Source organism: Alosa sapidissima, chromosome 5 (genome assembly GCF_018492685.1).
Source record: "Alosa sapidissima isolate fAloSap1 chromosome 5, fAloSap1.pri, whole genome shotgun sequence".
Classification (NCBI taxonomy): Eukaryota; Metazoa; Chordata; class Actinopteri; order Clupeiformes; family Clupeidae; genus Alosa; species Alosa sapidissima.
In genome coordinates, this window is record NC_055961.1 from 8,241,555 (window position 1) to 8,258,545 (window position 16,991).

At 42.6% G+C, this 16,991-nt stretch overlaps 1 protein-coding gene across 5 annotated transcripts in view; it reads left to right on the forward strand.

Moving 5' to 3' along the window:
• Positions 1-3,447: 3,447 nt before the first annotated feature.
• The window catches only part of LOC121710092 (actin-binding LIM protein 3-like), a 58,190-nt gene continuing 44,646 nt past the window's right edge, over positions 3,448-16,991 (forward strand). For 4 of the 5 annotated variants that reach the window (XM_042094021.1, XM_042094022.1, XM_042094023.1 and 1 more), the window contains exons 1-2: positions 4,037-4,096; positions 16,589-16,759. In XM_042094021.1, coding sequence (XP_041949955.1) covers positions 4,075-4,096; positions 16,589-16,759 — 193 coding nt within the window. In that variant the 5' untranslated portion in view covers positions 4,037-4,074. Of the gene's footprint in view, positions 3,977-4,036; positions 4,097-16,588; positions 16,760-16,991 lie in introns of those variants that run through there. The other variant, XM_042094020.1, reaches the window with a different exon arrangement.

Genomic DNA, 16,991 nt, shown 5'->3' on the forward strand with positions numbered 1-16,991 from the left:
GACTATTTAGTTTTGTAGTTGTGTCATTTATACTCATGTTTATGTTTTACAGTATGTAGCAGTCACTTTTGTCCAAAGCAACAATGATATCAATAAATATTAAAATTAACATTAACATTACAGTTTTTTACAATCACTTTGCTACTATTTTCAGAACCTTGATGTCATTTTTCAAAACTCAGTTACAGTACAGTTATCACTTGTAACACAGGCTGTCTAATGTTCAAAACATTGCATTGTGCATTCACATCTTTAAAAAAGTCTTGCACATGCACAATCATTGGTTCAAAAAACAAATGTACTGTGAAATACCATTTAAACATAACTATAGATCACCCACACACAAGCAACCGATAGTTTCACTGTGTCATTGTTCGTACAATAATTAAATATTGTAGAACAAAATAGGTGATATAGGTTTCATTATGGTCCTACATGTACAGTAAATACATCTCTGTAAAAGTACTGCAGTAGTAGAGAGAATACTACAGACACAGTGGAATCATTGAACAAAGTTTATAATATATTGATGCAAAACACTACAATCACAACACAGGTTTATTTGAATCAAAGCAAAAATAATTAGCTATGAAATTGAAAATAAAAGACAGTACTGTAAAACATCAAATGCAGTGTTCCTCAACTTGCTTGCTTGTACTGTCTAATTGGTTCATGCTCCATGCTAATTGGTGACAATGAATCTCGTTACAGTATCTTGAAACTTTCATGATTTGCAGTAAACATGGAAGATTGTTTGTCTGTTTCCATACAACTATGCATTAAGAGCAATGCAACAGTTACTTATCATTTGAGCAGTTGTATCAATTGATAGTTAGATCATTGTAAGGAAATGAATAGACACTCATTTGAAATATAATGTGTGAATTGCCTTTAGAAATAGTAGTACTTTGATGTTAAGTTGTGTCATATTGAACAGGTGATTTTTGCTGAATGAATAAATGATCTAAGTTTTATGTGTATTGTATCCAAGCAATTGAGAAAAGGGTTAGAGTTTTGAAAAATGTGCATTTTGATCATTGGTTGTGAGTTTAGTGTCTAGAGTTGTGAAAAATGACATCCACGTTCTGAAAATAGTAACAAAGTGATTGTAGAAAACTGTAAAAATAACAGTTTAAAGTAAAATCATATAGCCTATAGCCTATATTAAAAAAAGTATCAGTAATTATAATTGACTAAATAGATTTGAACAGAATAATAATGTACACATAAACATACAGTATACAAACTGTGTCTCTGTAAGGAGAATTAATTAGTAAGACATTAGGTATACAGATTTAAAAACTATCGTCAAACAAAGAACATTGGGTTCCTCATTCCACCACTAAGGAATCATGGACAAGTCTTGACAGTATGGTCGATGGATATAACAGACCTATAAACAGCAGTAAGATTTAGATGTTTAATCTGAGAACAAGTGGAGTTCTCTGCTCAGGTACCCCTCTCTCTCTCATGGTGCTGCATGACTCAGTTCCACATCACATACCAATACTGACACCTTCTGGTTATAAGGTTATGTTATATGGTTATAAGGTTATGTTATATGTGTGTGTGTATGTGTGTGTGTGTGTGTGTGTGTGTGTGTGTGTGTGTGTGTGTGCGTGCGTGCGCTTGCATTTGAAGCACTGGTCAGATGGGTTATCTATAGATTCAGAACACAATCAAAGACAATCGAAAAGGTTCAAATGTCTTATGAGTCTTAAATGTGTCTGTTGTATATTTCTAGTAGTTTAAGAATACATTTTCAGCTTTCAGCTAAAGAACTTTATAAAACTCTTCTTCGCCGTTTTCTGTTGTATTTACTGAAGTGACTGAAGTGTGTACTGTATGTGTGTGACACAAATGTTCTTTTCCAATCCAGTTTAGAGAAGTCTGTGGTTTCATCCAATTATCACGATCTCTCATATATAGGCCTTTAGAACAAGCTACAGTATTACATCATGGAGTCTTACAACCTGCTCTCTCCACCTAAAGTAAACTGACTTTTCACAATAATTTAGAGTACCACAAGATGTCAGTAAAAACTCTGGTATCGAGAACGTTCACTTTACGCTTTCCCACTTTGGATGAAACATAGCTGTAGCTGTATCTTTTACATGAGTTCTGAGTAAAAGAATGTCAAATTTTACACAGCAGAAACAGTTTGAGCACTTCCGTATTCAATACAGTATCCTCTGTGCATGTGAAGGGTCATATGCTGTGTTTTTATCACTGTCAACCAGTGACAAAAATTCAGTCAAAAATGTTCTCCCTCAGTATCTTATCTGTATCGTTTTCAATTTTTAGTTTTGTAACACTTGACACACCTGACAATCCAAGCTCCTGAAGTTAGTTACTTTTTAAATTATTTCATCTTCATGTTTTAAGGGGATGATAAAACGGAAAATACAGATCTAATGCTTTTAAGTTGTCTACAGGGTAACATAAAATTGGCTCAAACAAAAATAATGGGTTGTCCTTGCAGAAGGGTGATAGTTGACTATTTTGGCTCCCTCAATTGACTTTTCCTTTCATTTGTTCCAACTTCAGACATGTTCAGAGGATCCATCTTCAGACATGTTCATCATAAAAGAGAAAAGTTGGATCTAACACTTTTACTAGGTAGGCTACTGCAAGAAAAACAAGGCATTTTTCAAAATAGGCATTGTTTTTACAAATCGCTAATTAGGTCAACTTTAGAGCTGAATATATCCCTATTCTTATTGAGTAACCCCTAGGCAAGAAGAAACAGCAACGAAAAAAACAGGTTCACTAAGATTCTGACCTTTGGCTCCCAGCCTATAATAAACATAGCCTACTGTCATGGTTGTACGTAACCTAGTATACAGTACTTGAGTGATTACATTTTGGCTTATTTAGGGGAAAAAATGTATTTTTAGTATTTGAAATACTCTAAATGCAATCCCTCGAAGTATTTTGTTACAAACTACATTTGATTTGTTCCAATATCCTGCAAAATACGCTAAAGTAGGCCTAATTAAATACGTATTTTAAATACATCTAATTAAAATACTGCCCGTGTCTGACTAAGACACTATATATATATAGTGAATTTCTGATATATATATACATTCAGAAAGCCATCAACCAACATTTTTACATTTTGCTTAAATGCCGGCACCTGATGGAATTATATCAGGCGAATAAAAACATGCATTCCTGTGGTTAAGATAATTAGCCTTGTTATTCCACAACAAATAACCCAGCTAATCACAACTCAGAAGTAATGCCGGCCGGGTATTTGCCGAGAGGTAAAGCATCCTTTGTCCTGCCACAGCGATGATTTCGCGCACCACGCCTGTGACGATGTGTGTTTAATCCGATACCAATACCATGGTTTGATCATGGCTGACGCTACACGGCGCTGGTGGGCCATATCACGGTCGTCAGTTCCTAAGCAGAGATCCGCTGGAGCCCTCGCAGGTCAGAGGAGAAGCATCGCTTCGCAGATTGGAGCACAAGTGACGGCATCTGACACAGTGCTGAAGTAGCCTCCGCCTCATATACCATGCAACGGTGCTCTTTTGGAAGTAGGATGCTGTCGCCTGCAAATAGAACGTGACTGAACTACGGTGCACCACCAGTGCAATCCGGATTTAGTCAAATCCTCAACGAACAGCAGTCTCAACAAGAGCATTGTTGTAATCGGCTTCTCCACACAGGGAACACCCATCGCTCCATTCAGATTCCTGCTTTATTCCTCACCTTGTCAGGAGAGGACATCTTACTAGTCGGAACTGTTCACGGAGCTCAACGCGCGTCCAGGAGTTAAGAGTTTATAAAGGGTTTATGAAAAATTGCTGGTATCTCGGAATTGTCAGCAACTATTAGGCTAATTGAACAGTCCGTTTTAGATATTATCTTAAAGACGCTGATCATGTGTTATACGAGAACTGAATAGTCGTGTAAGTTGTAGGCTAATATAATTCAAGGATTCATTTCATCATGAGTACTAACGGTAAGAATTTGATATGTATCCTCTTTTATTGAAGTTAATAGACTGTTGGCTAGTCTGAGCTGGTAGACTTGGTATTTCTAGAGACGGTCAGACGGATTATGCTATCACATGGCGACTCAGGTAAGGATAGACTACTTTGCACCTGTCCCCCCTTTCGCTCGCTCGCTCTGCATGTACAGTAGTGCATATAGTCTACTCAAATATTATTCTGTTTGAATAAATTATCATCATCGATGCACGATTTGATAAAAACATTTTGCAAGCCACAATTTCTGAAATGTCTTGGACGCAACGTTTTAACAGCTCAGGTAGCTGAAATTAATGGTCAGTGTGCGAAGTCAAGTTGATACAGCAGAAGTTTAGGTGAGGCACTTAACCAATATAGGCTGATTCTGAACAATGTCAGTTAGAAGCAGTGCAAGTATTTGCCATGCATTTGCATTATCTAACCTTTTGCACCCTGTTAGTTGAAAGATGCGGTCAATTAAACAGTGATATTCGTTTGAATCGAAACATACTGTCAGTGTCACTCTCACACATTAAATTGATACAGTGACACAGTCACTACGTTATCCTCTAACTTAGGCTAACAGTTTGCAATGTGTCCCACTGCAGTATCTGCTAACAATGTTAGTCGTTAAAGGTTCTTTTCTGGAGTCCACTGCAGAAAACAAGTATTTTTTCCCACTTTGAGACATGTGTGTCATTTGAAACAGAAGTTGGAAAACTTTTGAAGATTGAGGATATTTTTGGTGGTGAAATAACACCACTGGTTTGCACTAAGATATTGCAGGAAATATATGATGGCTTAGAGTTTATGTTGCAATACTGATCATTGGATAAATAAAGCAGGCAAACATAACACATAATGCAAAACCAGATGAGCGTTGTATGCATGCACAGTCATAGAAGCTTGTCCAGTTGATTTCTATCAAAGATCGTGTACTACTGCATTCATGTCTAGGATTACCACCCTAAATCTCCACTATTCTCTTGTATGAGCGATGTTATTATGTCACTGTATTATTCTCCCATTCTTGTGACACTGCCAAAAAAGTAGCTTTCAGCATTGGCCAGTGCTGGCCCTCCACTGAAATGGTGGCACGTGTCTCTGCACTTCTTGATTGAATAGATCTATTGTGGGCATTGCAATGCCGGGAATTCCTTTGTTAATCTACAGACCTCAGCTGACAGGAGCAATGTGGCTTTTTCACATGTGTATAGTTTGTGGAGAAACATCAGACAAACACTAGGCACTGTAAACGCAGCTACTTTTAGTTGCTTCTTTACCTAAAGTTGTCCTTGAGGATAGTTGCTTATACCTCATGCACTGATACAAGAAATAAAATACAAGAGACATGCAAAAGGATAATTGTGATGTACTCTAATAAGTCATATTATGTTTGGAATAACATGTCAATTGAAAACAGACCAACCAAAAGTAGGTTTTAAGCCCTACTGTTGCTAACCTGCTTTAACTTCTTTTACTGGTGGAAACTAAATGGATACCGCTGGAGCCCAGTGAAGCCTTGTTTTCCATCAGCAATACTAACCTCCACTGACCATTGCTCCATCATTGGCACCTTTATAATTCAAAGAATGAACTCAATATGCAGTAGAGAGAGAGAGAGAGAGAGAGAGAGAGAGAGAGAGAGAGAAGTTGCTTTTTAAATGGTCACGGGCAAGATCAACTTGATAAGTTTAGAAATATGAAATAGCCGAGAACAGAGAACTATATGTTGACTTGCTAATGTCAACAGAAAAAAGAAAGTTAGGCTGTGAGTCCAGCGATCATACTTCTTACAGTCTTTTCAGAGCCTATCTGAGCAGTGGACACTGCAGATGTTCATTCCCTAGTTTCAACATGCAGGATTTTATGAGAGATGGATTGATGTTTGAATTAATGTTATCACATACATTGCAACACAATCCTGTTTACTCTCTGAAAAGCAAAACTCTAATAAGCATTTTGATAATTGTGTTAACTCATTAAAGATAATATGTAGACTTATTTTGCAGTAATGAATTCCAGATATAAATCACTGCTTTTTGTCATGATCACTCTTTCCTAGTTTTCCTATCATCTCTATCATCTTTGTTCATGAAGAGTTGTGGTCATTTGAACATGTTCCTTGACGACCTGAAGAAATACTGAGAGATCTCATTAAAAGAAAAAAATCCCCTTTGTCAGAAGGTGCATGCAAATGTTACATGTTTATGACTCTAGGTTAAAGGCTTTAACCCTTGAGGTCAAAGAGTGCCCAGAACCGTTGCCATGTGGGGTTTCTGCAGAAAGCAACTGTTCACATTCTTCTATCTTTCTCTGTAACATTCTTGAAGCATAAAGAGATAGAAACTTGGTGGAGATGTAACCTTGTATACCGCACTACTTTTGTGTAAAAACTCAGACACTACCACCTCAGTCAAAGAAGTCTTTTACAGCGATGGTTAGATTTTCAATTGACATGTTTTGCTGCCTATCCATGCTAGTGAGATTATGACACACTCTAATGTCTGTAAACACCAGGGATTCCAGTGTGGTTTAGATGGCATTAGTGGGGCATGTAGGGAGCCTGCATAGTTTCCATGCCAAGCCCTGATAGATGTGGACGGGCATGCCATCTAGATCACAGACTCAATTACGATTGAAGCCAAAGAGAGTTTCAACCCAAATCAGTTAGTTCACAGTCCTTTACAGCCTCTCTGCTCATTCTCTCCTTTTCATCTCTAACTATTCCTCTCTTCTACCACTATGTGTTGTCTGTATGTCTCTGTCTCTCTATCTCTTTCTGTCTATCTGTCTCTCTATCAGTGTTCACTGATGACCATTTAAATGAAGTTGACATGTTACAGTATGTCAAGATGAGGCGGGCGGAATAAGTGTCGAGGACAGACAACTTGCCAATTCAAGCTGTCACTCTGGATTGCTCTGTTTTCACACAACCGAATCCCAACCACCATATAAAATAACAAGTTGTCTCCTTGAATATGTCTATTCACAACCTTGTGCTTAACGTATTTACTGTGTTCAGTTTGTTGCATCTTTTTCACATTTATGTTTTGATCTGAGAATAAGCAAACACTGAATTAATATTTGTCTTTGCAAGTATTTCAGTTGTTGGTAATTGGTTGCTTTCAGGCATATCCTCCAATCATGGTCAGCTGTAACCTTCCTCATTGTCCTCAGCTGGAGATCTAACAGATCTACCTCTGACTCTTGTCTGCATCCAGCCTCATACAACGGTACACATTGTGTTCCGTTTGCACCCCTGAGCTCAAGAGTCTTTATTGGAGAAAGGGCAGAGTCAGCACTTTTGCCCCCCCCCCCCCCCCCCCCCGACTCCCCAAGGCTGTCACTGCTGGTCACAGCAGACCGTCCAGGCAGAAATCACCTGCAGCCATGGCCCAGCCCGCCAGGCAAGCCGCCTCCTCTCATGTTACTGTAACCCTGCTATGCAGAGGACAGTGTAGCTGGCCGGCAGTGCAAGAATCTGCTGTGTGGCTAATGCAAAGCTCATGCAGAATGTGATGATCTGTAATGATACAGTTGAGTCTTCTTCGTTTTAAAGAGAAGATCACTAAAAGTCATCAATGCACATTTTCTTCTACTTTTTCATTGTATTATTGGTCACTTCCTGTCGGTCTGTTTTTTGACATGTTTCTGTAGGCTTTAGAGATTTTCTTAGCTTGTTAGGGCTTGTTGACATCTATAGTTGTGTGTGGAATGTCTAAAGCTGTGCTAGCCTAATGGCAAAGGACAACAGTACATGCCATAGAGGAATGCATGGTCTTATTCATGTTGTGCAGTGGAATCCTCTGTGTCATAGGCCCAGCACACGGAGGGAGCTTTGTGTTTGTGTCATTACTCACCCCCCTCTTCCCAGTCCCACAGTGTGCTGCAGTAATTACTGCCCATATAAGCATGGTTCAAAGGGTCGTAGTAAACACTTGACCTATGACCTTTTTCCTGCCCACAATCCCGCAAGGAAATAGGCTCTGTAGGCCCCCTTGGCAATATGAATTCAAGTGCAGTTACGACCATTCTCTTCTTGTGGAGTCCTACAGTAGGTCCTACTGTGGCTGCCAGCGTGTCATTCTTTCAGTGCATTTTTAGACAGTGGCTTAGATGGATGAAAGGGCCTCCAGAACAACTGAACAGATGGATGGATGGATGGATGGATGCATAGAAGGAAGGGTGGATGGATGGATGGATGGATGGATGGATGGATGGATGGATGCATAGAAAGAAGGGTGGATGGATGGATGGATGGATGGATGGATGGATGGATGGATGGATGGATGGATGGATGGATGGATGCATAGAAAGAAGGGTGGATGGATGGATGGATGGATGGATGGATGGATGGATGGATGCATAGAAGGAAGGGTGGATGGATGGATGGATGGATGGATGGATGGATGGATGGATGCATAGAAGGAAGGGTGGATGGATGGATGGATGGATGGATGGATGGATGGATGGATGCATAGAAGGAAGGGTGGATGGATGGATGGATGGATGGATGGATGGATGGATGCATAGAAGGAAGGGTGGATGGATGGATGGATGGATGGATGCATAGAAGGAAGGGTGGATGGATGGATGGATGGATGGATGGATGGATGGATGGATGCATAGAAGGAAGGGTGGATGGATGGATGGATGGATGGATGGATGGATGGATGGATGCATAGAAGGAAGGGTGGATGGATGGATGGATGGATGGATGGATGGATGGATGCATAGAAAGAAGGGTGGATGGATGGATGGATGGATGGATGGATGGATGGATGGATGGATGGATGGATGCATAGAAAGAAGGGTGGATGGATGGATGGATGGATGGATGGATGGATGGATGGATGCATAGAAGGAAGGGTGGATGGATGGATGGATGGATGGATGGATGGATGGATGGATGCATAGAAGGAAGGGTGGATGGATGGATGGATGGATGGATGGATGGATGGATGGATGCATAGAAGGAAGGGTGGATGGATGGATGGATGGATGGATGGATGGATGGATGCATAGAAGGAAGGGTGGATGGATGGATGGATGGATGGATGCATAGAAGGAAGGGTGGATGGATGGATGGATGGATGGATGGATGGATGGATGGATGCATAGAAGGAAGGGTGGATGGATGGATGGATGGATGGATGGATGGATGGATGCATAGAAGGAAGGGTGGATGGATGGATGGATGGATGGATGGATGGATGGATGCATAGAAAGAAGGGTGGATGGAAAAAAGCTTTATTACGCATTTCAGCAAAAAAAACGGTTTGTTGGTCGAGTTGACTGATTTGAATCATGACAGTAGCTGGACACACTTGTAAGTCCCTGTGTTCTGTTACTGCGGGTAGATTTTGATGAACAGCCCTGCCTCAGGAAAAAGAAAATTGCTTGATCCTGAACACTAGTGCAGTGGTAGTATATCTTCAGAATATTCCGGAATGGAACAGAACACTAGAGAGCCACCCTGTATTTTCTCTGTATCTGTTGAAAGGGACTGAAAAGCTTCCATTCTGTGTTACTTATCTCAGCTTCTACTTTGAGCTATTGGTCACTTCACTATGGTGTAATAACGAGGCCCTTGTAGGCAAAGTTTTACCTAGCAACATAACTATCTGGGAGGCCAGCAGACAGGAGCTGTGATGGGTTGGGAGCCAGTTCCGGAGGGTACACCCTGGATGCTGGCTCCAGCCCTGTGCCCAGATGGCAGAGAGAGTGGCAGAAAGAATGGGGCTACAGCAAGGGAACTGTGAGCCACCTGGCGCGCGCGTGTGTGTGTGTGTGTGTGTGTGTGTGTGTGTGTGTGTGTGTGTGTGTGTGTGTGTGTGTGTGTGTGTGTGTGTGTGTGTGTGTGTGCATGTTTGCGTGTTCATGTGTCTGTTCGTGTGTGTGTTTGTGTGTGCATGTCTGTGTACAACTAGATGTAATGGCTGTGCACATACAGTAGGCAAGTAACCCCAGCGGTGCCATGTACAGTTGAAGGCAGTACCACTTTGGGATCAACTGGTGATTACCCTGTTTTGCGTTGTATTGTCAGCACTGGGAGTATGTGTCAGGGGCGCCTGCAGGAATTAATGCTATGGTACGCACACCCAAAAAAAAACGTTGACGCGTGGACAGTATTTTTCCTTTAGGTTCGTGCATACATAGCATAACAACATCCACATGCAATAATGCAACAACAACGTCTACAATTACCTATTCATTTGGGCAACTTTATACATCCCTATACAGACTAAAGCTACCTTTAGTTGTGTTATAGGGTACTGTAACGTTTGGCTTTAAACAGCTGTAGTGCAGTCGTTCTGACAAGCACACCAATTGCTTAGCCAACCTTGTTCTTGCCCATCTTGAATAGCTCCTCTAGCTTTGCTGCCTCCATCCTTTCTGTTTTCGTTGTTTAAACTTGTGATATCCATGATGAGTATTGAGTTAGTGAATTAGCTCAACATTGTGTGCTGATAACCATATAGAAAGCAGAGTAAAAGAAAACAAGTAGCCTATGCGTGCCTGTGTGCGTATTCTCTCCTCAAACATGTGTGTGCGTTAATTTTGATAAGTGTTCACTAACTTTACTTAATAGAAAATTATAAATAGCCCGATGGCATGCAACTAATGGGATACTGTGCATAGTTGGAAAGGTATGGTAGGCCAATATGGTGTGAATATACACACACACAAGGTAAATTTTCTCTCGTTGTTGAGTGATGGTACGCACAATGCGTATGGACGTACACCTGCAGGCGCGCCTGGTATGTGTAAGGTTTAAAGGGCTTACTGTTATTACACTGTAGCTGTTTGTATAGGTGCTGCTGCATCAAAAGTCAAATTGCTGAGGTACAGAAAGTCGACTGAGTGATGCAGGAGAATAACAACAAGTAGATAAAGAGAGCCGTTTTCAATTCAGTGTAACCAAAGCATAGCAATCCCATTGACAGCCATTCATACCTGATAAATCAATACTTCACGGGCCATTCAGTTAAGCTTTCCGTGCTCTCATTCTCACATCTTCATTGTCTCTACAACCCTCTGAACAAGCTTTATGAGGCTTATGCGTTTGCAGACCCTCATTTTATTCTTGCTGACCTTGAAACCGCATGACTGAGCCAATCATTGAGACGCAGGATTGAGTACGACCCCTGTCAAGCGACGCCTAACCCTGTCAACTGATGCAAAAAAATACCCATAAATCGCGGAGGGCCACCCTTGACATGTCGGAATCCCTCCTGAGAACGCCATCGGAATAAAATGACAAGGACGACAGCAGCCTGACCGCAGGCGTGCGCGGAGCTGCCGTCACAAGATGTGGCCAGGGCCAGTGTAGAGACAGAACGGTTTAAGTGGGTATATCATTGTAATATCACAGCGCACCCAGGGGGATTTGTAGGAGTGGTCAGAGTGAAGAACAAAGTCCAAGCAAATTGCTAGCTGAAGTGAACCACATATTAAAGGGTTCAACGTAAACAAGAAACTTGCCCACTCATAGCACCAAGTCCATTCTTCCTTTAGATAAGTTGTTGACATTTCTGTGCCTTCTTCAGAACAAGACAGAACAAAACAGAGATTAAAGGTTTATCATTAATCCTAGAATAGAAACTGTACCAGCCTCAATAGAATCGTTAATTAAATACACTTCAAGGAAAATCAAATTCAAGGAAGCCAATAAGTGTCACTAAGAAAATGGAGGAGCACCACCTGGAAATGCATGGCAGACACACACAGAGCAAAATGAAAATGCAGCAAGGTGAAGTGTTGGCCATGATGTATGCGAGGTTTTCCGATATGACCAGCGCTCTGTAATGCTTATGCCAGCGCATTATAATCTGGTGCAGAAGTCCTGTCAGATGGTGATTTACACCTCTCATAGGCTCAGTCAATGGGTGTCACACCTGATAAATGCCTAGGCTCTCGCTACAAGTCTAGCCAACAGGTCTGTGGAGGCAGCCCCAGTGAAGTCTGTTATCACCACGGAATTCTGCAGCCTTCTTCTAAAATAAACATTTTTACAGTTTTCTTACAGTTAATCTATTTTATGTGATAGATTAGTTAATAATTTTAGCAAAATCAATATGCTAAATAACAACTCCGCTTTATAGCTTACAGGAATATTAAACTTAAACTATCTGCTGTATCTTTTCTGACAGTTTATTAATACTGTGGGCATTGAGTATGGTATTGTACAGTATAATGGGTTTGCAGGTAGACTTAATGTTCTGGTACTGTGAGAGAGACCATCTTAATTATTCTTTTAAACACACACACACACACACACACACACACACACACACACACACACACACACACACATACTCACACACACACACACACACACACACACACATACAGTACTCACTCATAAACACAATCACATGCACACACATTTGGAACACTCTCAGTGAATAGTCCTGTGCCAGGCCTGTCAAGTCCAATCTTCACATCTAGACGCATCCTCTTGGACATTAATCTTCATGGCAACGTTATGATGACAGTAAAATTAGCAGCAGTTTCTTCTGCTAATTGCTCTTATTTCCCCCACGGCTGAATTGCACTGAAGAGATTTCTTTGCCTTAGTTTGGGCTCTCTATCCAGGGATGGGACTCGACGATAATATGGATTACACACTCACTCCCTCTCACATACACACATACACACACATTCACTCAAATACTGCGTATGCTGTTGAAGTGCTCTAGTTAGACCCAATGATCCATAACAGTACACAAGTGTTGTTTCATTGAATCAGTCTCTAATCCACAGATACTGTATACAGAGGATGAGTCAAAGGCTTCTTCCCCTTTTATCTGAGGCGGATTGAATCACTTTGATCTGTGTAATCTTCTCCTATCACCTCTGCCTATGTCCTCCTATCGCTGACCATCACATGGACTTTGACAGAGAAGCAGAGAGAGCTCTAGTCCCTGTGAGTCTTCTAGATTTTGTTCTTGAGTAGTACAGAGAACACTTGAAAGTTAGTTGAGAGAGACCACGAAATCCTCTTCTAGGTCAGAGAAGATCAAACCGCGGAGGCAAAGCCTTGATGTTGTCTACACCCCGAGCCCCACTCTCCGCTCCCCTCCAGTACTCTGGCCTTCTGAGCCTGATGAAGTGGCACTGGAGAGGCCATCTCTGGACCCTCGCCCGCCTCTCCTCTGCTCTTATTTATGAATTGGCCTTTGAAATGGTCCTCTGGATGGCCTCAAGGGCCTCGTGTTGCTCTGTAGTCCTTTTACGGCACCTTTTATTGGTGATGATTTAGATCGACTATGAGTTATTTGTGGGTCAACAAGCCAGTTTCCCCCACAGAACACCATAGAGAATTGGCTTCAGTGAGTCAGTGCTGTTGTGTTCTATACTTACTTTATACAACCATAAAGGTATACTTTTATACCTTTATGGTTGGGGCTGAGATCTCTTCTATTCATGATATCCGTCAGCCAACAATGGGCATCGCCATGACACTTCAGTTTTCAGAAATGCGGTTTGTGTTGATTTTAATGTGATGGTAGACAGTGCCTGACGCATCCTAAGCCATGTAAAAGTAACGTTTTTTTTCTGACAGTCAAATATTATATGGAATATTCCTGTTGAGGGCAGAATTGTCAACATTTCGAAAGAAATATAAGTTGAAGAAGATTCTAGTTAGTCTGTGGAGAATATACTACGTTATTGTAAACAGAATGGACGGAACATGAAAAGCGGACGGAAGTAGGTGGATATTCCACAGTGTTTTTTGACCTTTAATCCTTTAATTTGCACACAGTGTTTTACTGCAGAGGATATTCTGCCTGGAGTTCACGTGGTTATGCTGTTTTGCCTCAGGCTTTGAGAGAGCCCCCTGTGATGAGGAAGGGCAAAATCCCTCTTGATCCCCCAAAAGTGGCGAGCTCTTAAGAACCATTATTAATGAATGAGAATTATCACCCAGTTGGATGACAAACAGCAGTCTGCCACCCTGATATGCATATGTATACCATCTTTTTCACATATGTTTCTCTTGTCCCTCTCTCACTGTCTGTCTCTCTCTGTGTGTGTGTGTGTGTGTGTGTGTGTGTGTGTGCTTGTTGGTGTCGCCGTGCTGTTCTGTTCTTCTCTATGCGCCCTCAGAGACACTCCTGCAGACTCTCATCTCTAATCTGGCTCATTTATCTCCCAGTCCTCTTGGGGAGGCACGGCTTCCAGGGGTTCACCGTCATCTCTCCTCTGCTCGCATGCTTGATCTCACATTCATTTTTGGAGGAGGAGGGGAGGACTCGTGTGTGTGCCCTTGCACTTACTGTCACATTCACGCACCTGGCTACACACCGGCTTCACACTCAATCCTACCCACGGAGGCTGTTACATTTGGCCTCTCCCTAACTCTACAGGGGTGCTCAGAAAGTCTACTAGCTCGTCTCCAGAGCATAATATACTTTGCTCTTCTACTAGCTCGTCTCCAGAGCATAATATACTCTGCTCTTCTGAGGCTTGAGCTGTAGAAGGCACGTTTATAAGAGGTGGATAATCAGAAGAGGCCACTGTTCTGATGAGCTCATGTGGTCGTGTTGACACAGCTCAGTCTGTCACCACAGGGGACCTTCTGTCTACAGCTCCATCACTGGCCGTCTCTGGTAATGACTAATAGAGTTTGGTCGGCTTCAGTCATGACAGGCCGAAATGTCACAGTCCACAAAGCGGGTTGTAGTGATAAGGCAAGTGGTGTCCATCACAGAGAAATGCATCATTGCAGATTGCATGGCAAGCCCTCATGGCAGAGGTCAGAAGCAATCTGGCTGTGGAGGTTTATAGTGAATGTGTGTCTGTGTAAGCCACGCAACATGCAGTACAAGTAATTTCAGATATGTGTGTGTGCATGTCTATCTCTCTCTCTCTCTCTCTCTCCCCCTACCTTTTTTCTCTCTCTTTTTCTGTGTGTGTATGTGTGTACGTGCCTACTGTATGTGTCTGAATGTGTGTGTGTGCCTGTGTGTCTGAATGTGTGTGCATGTGTCTTTTTTGCATGTGTGTTTGTGTGCCTGTGTGTGTGTGTGTGTGTGTGTGTGTGTGTGTGTGTGTGTGTGTGTTTCTAAGTAATCAATCAACTGATTATGCATATGTCCACTGAAGCACTGAATTGCTTTGTTACTGTAATTAACAAACTGTGTCGGCTGTTTAACTACTGCCATGGAAGTAGATAGTGTTGTGTGTGTTTTTTTTAAACTTCAACCTTCGGATCCAAACAAACTCACCTCTATTGTGTCGCAGGATTGCATTTGTTCTGGTAATCCGTCCCTCTGGCTGGTTCGTCACGCACAGTTTAATTTTTATGAGTTGCGTTCGGCTTAATCAGGCAGTATTATGACACAATGGGTTGGGGGCCACTCCGGTGAGTTCCACAACCGCGGGCCTGGCAGCTTTGTGTGAAGGAACAATGGAGCGGGCGATACGTGATAAAAAAGCTTCCTGTCGCTGCAGAAGTGCACAAGTAGAGCGAAAATCCCCGAACCAACACAGTATGTCTCTAACAAAGCATAAAATCAAAACCGCTGAAGAGAATACAAGTTGTCTTTCCCCCTTTTTGGGGTGACTGCGGGCAAGACACTTGCTGTCTGATTAACTAGCGCAGTGCAAATGCAACTATGCATAAACAATAATTTGCCGTCCGCAGCCCCCATCTCGGAGTGCCTCATATGCTCTGGTCACATATCATGCTCTTTGGGTTTAACTCACAGATGTTGCCCGTGCAAATAAAATGGATTAGAGGAACCCATGCTGGCCGTGGAAGGGTTGCGTCTGTGTGTTGGTGTCGTTGCGGGGCGCCTTGCCCTTCTCTCGTCCGTCTGCGGGCCCATGGTGTGCCTGGCCCCCTGCCCTGGCGTATGCTCTCCACACATTGCCCCTCAGGGCCGTTTGTGGTCGCAGATGTTTCTAGAATTGTGCGGAGAGGGGGGTGGCAGCTGTAGCATGTTAATTTCAGTGGCAGCGGCTGGAGCGAAAGAGGTGGCCGCATCCGTGATGTGGAGCACCCTGACAACCATACCAGCACCTGGCATATCATGGCGATGAGTGTACTTGCTGTCCTTTCTCATGGAGAGTGGATTAATGGCAGAGGTATCATTGTATTGTCTTCCTTTTCAGGGTGGACATTGTCTGTATAGTTTTGGGGTTCTTCCCATTGAAAAGTGCCTTGCTGCACTAAAAACGCATGAATAGCCTTGTCCAGTCACAGTGCCTTGAGATACTTTGTGGTTGAATAGACTAAGGTCTGACAGCTGGTTGCAGTTCCTCCTCAGTGTACCGTGCTCGGTATGTGCACAATCACCTGGAAGCTCGATCTTTTGCTTGTTGGAGTCACGGGTGGCATGTGGGTTTATTTTCTCCTGTTCCCCTGTTTCCCTTAGCTGTTTATTCTCTGTGAAGAACAAGTTGGTGAGACGCTTTAATGTACAATGTTTTCCTCTCCAAGGATCGCGATTGCTTTTAAATTTGAATGAAGCTGAAAGTCACGAATGAGCTTCTTTGGCTGCGTGTGATGGATGATGGTGTATTATTTATGGGGTGTGACGTGAGTGAGTTGGTTACCCATGTCTGTGTGTGTGTGTGTGTCTTCTCTCCAGCAGGTCCTTACCAGCCCGGCTCCTACAGCAGCAGCAGTGGCAGCAGTGGGGGCGGTCGAGGCCATGGCTCCTCATCGACCATCCACTGCCAACGCTGCAGGGACGTCTGCAAGGGCGAGGTAGTACGCGTCCAGAACGTCCACTTCCACGTTAAGTGCTTCACATGTCAAGGTAGGTTGGCTCCGAGAAACTGGGATGCATGGGGTCTGATCCAGCATTAGCAGCATGGAGCATCCAGAAATGTTGTGATCACTGGCTGATGTCAGTAGCAGCATCAATGCTCTTCCGGCCCCACAGAGTGACTCCATCTCTGCTAGACAGAACACTGGGACAGACAAGCAGTAACCCACACCGTCCAAACAGAGTAGCATCAGCCTGCTTCCTCTGACATTCGGCCCCCCAA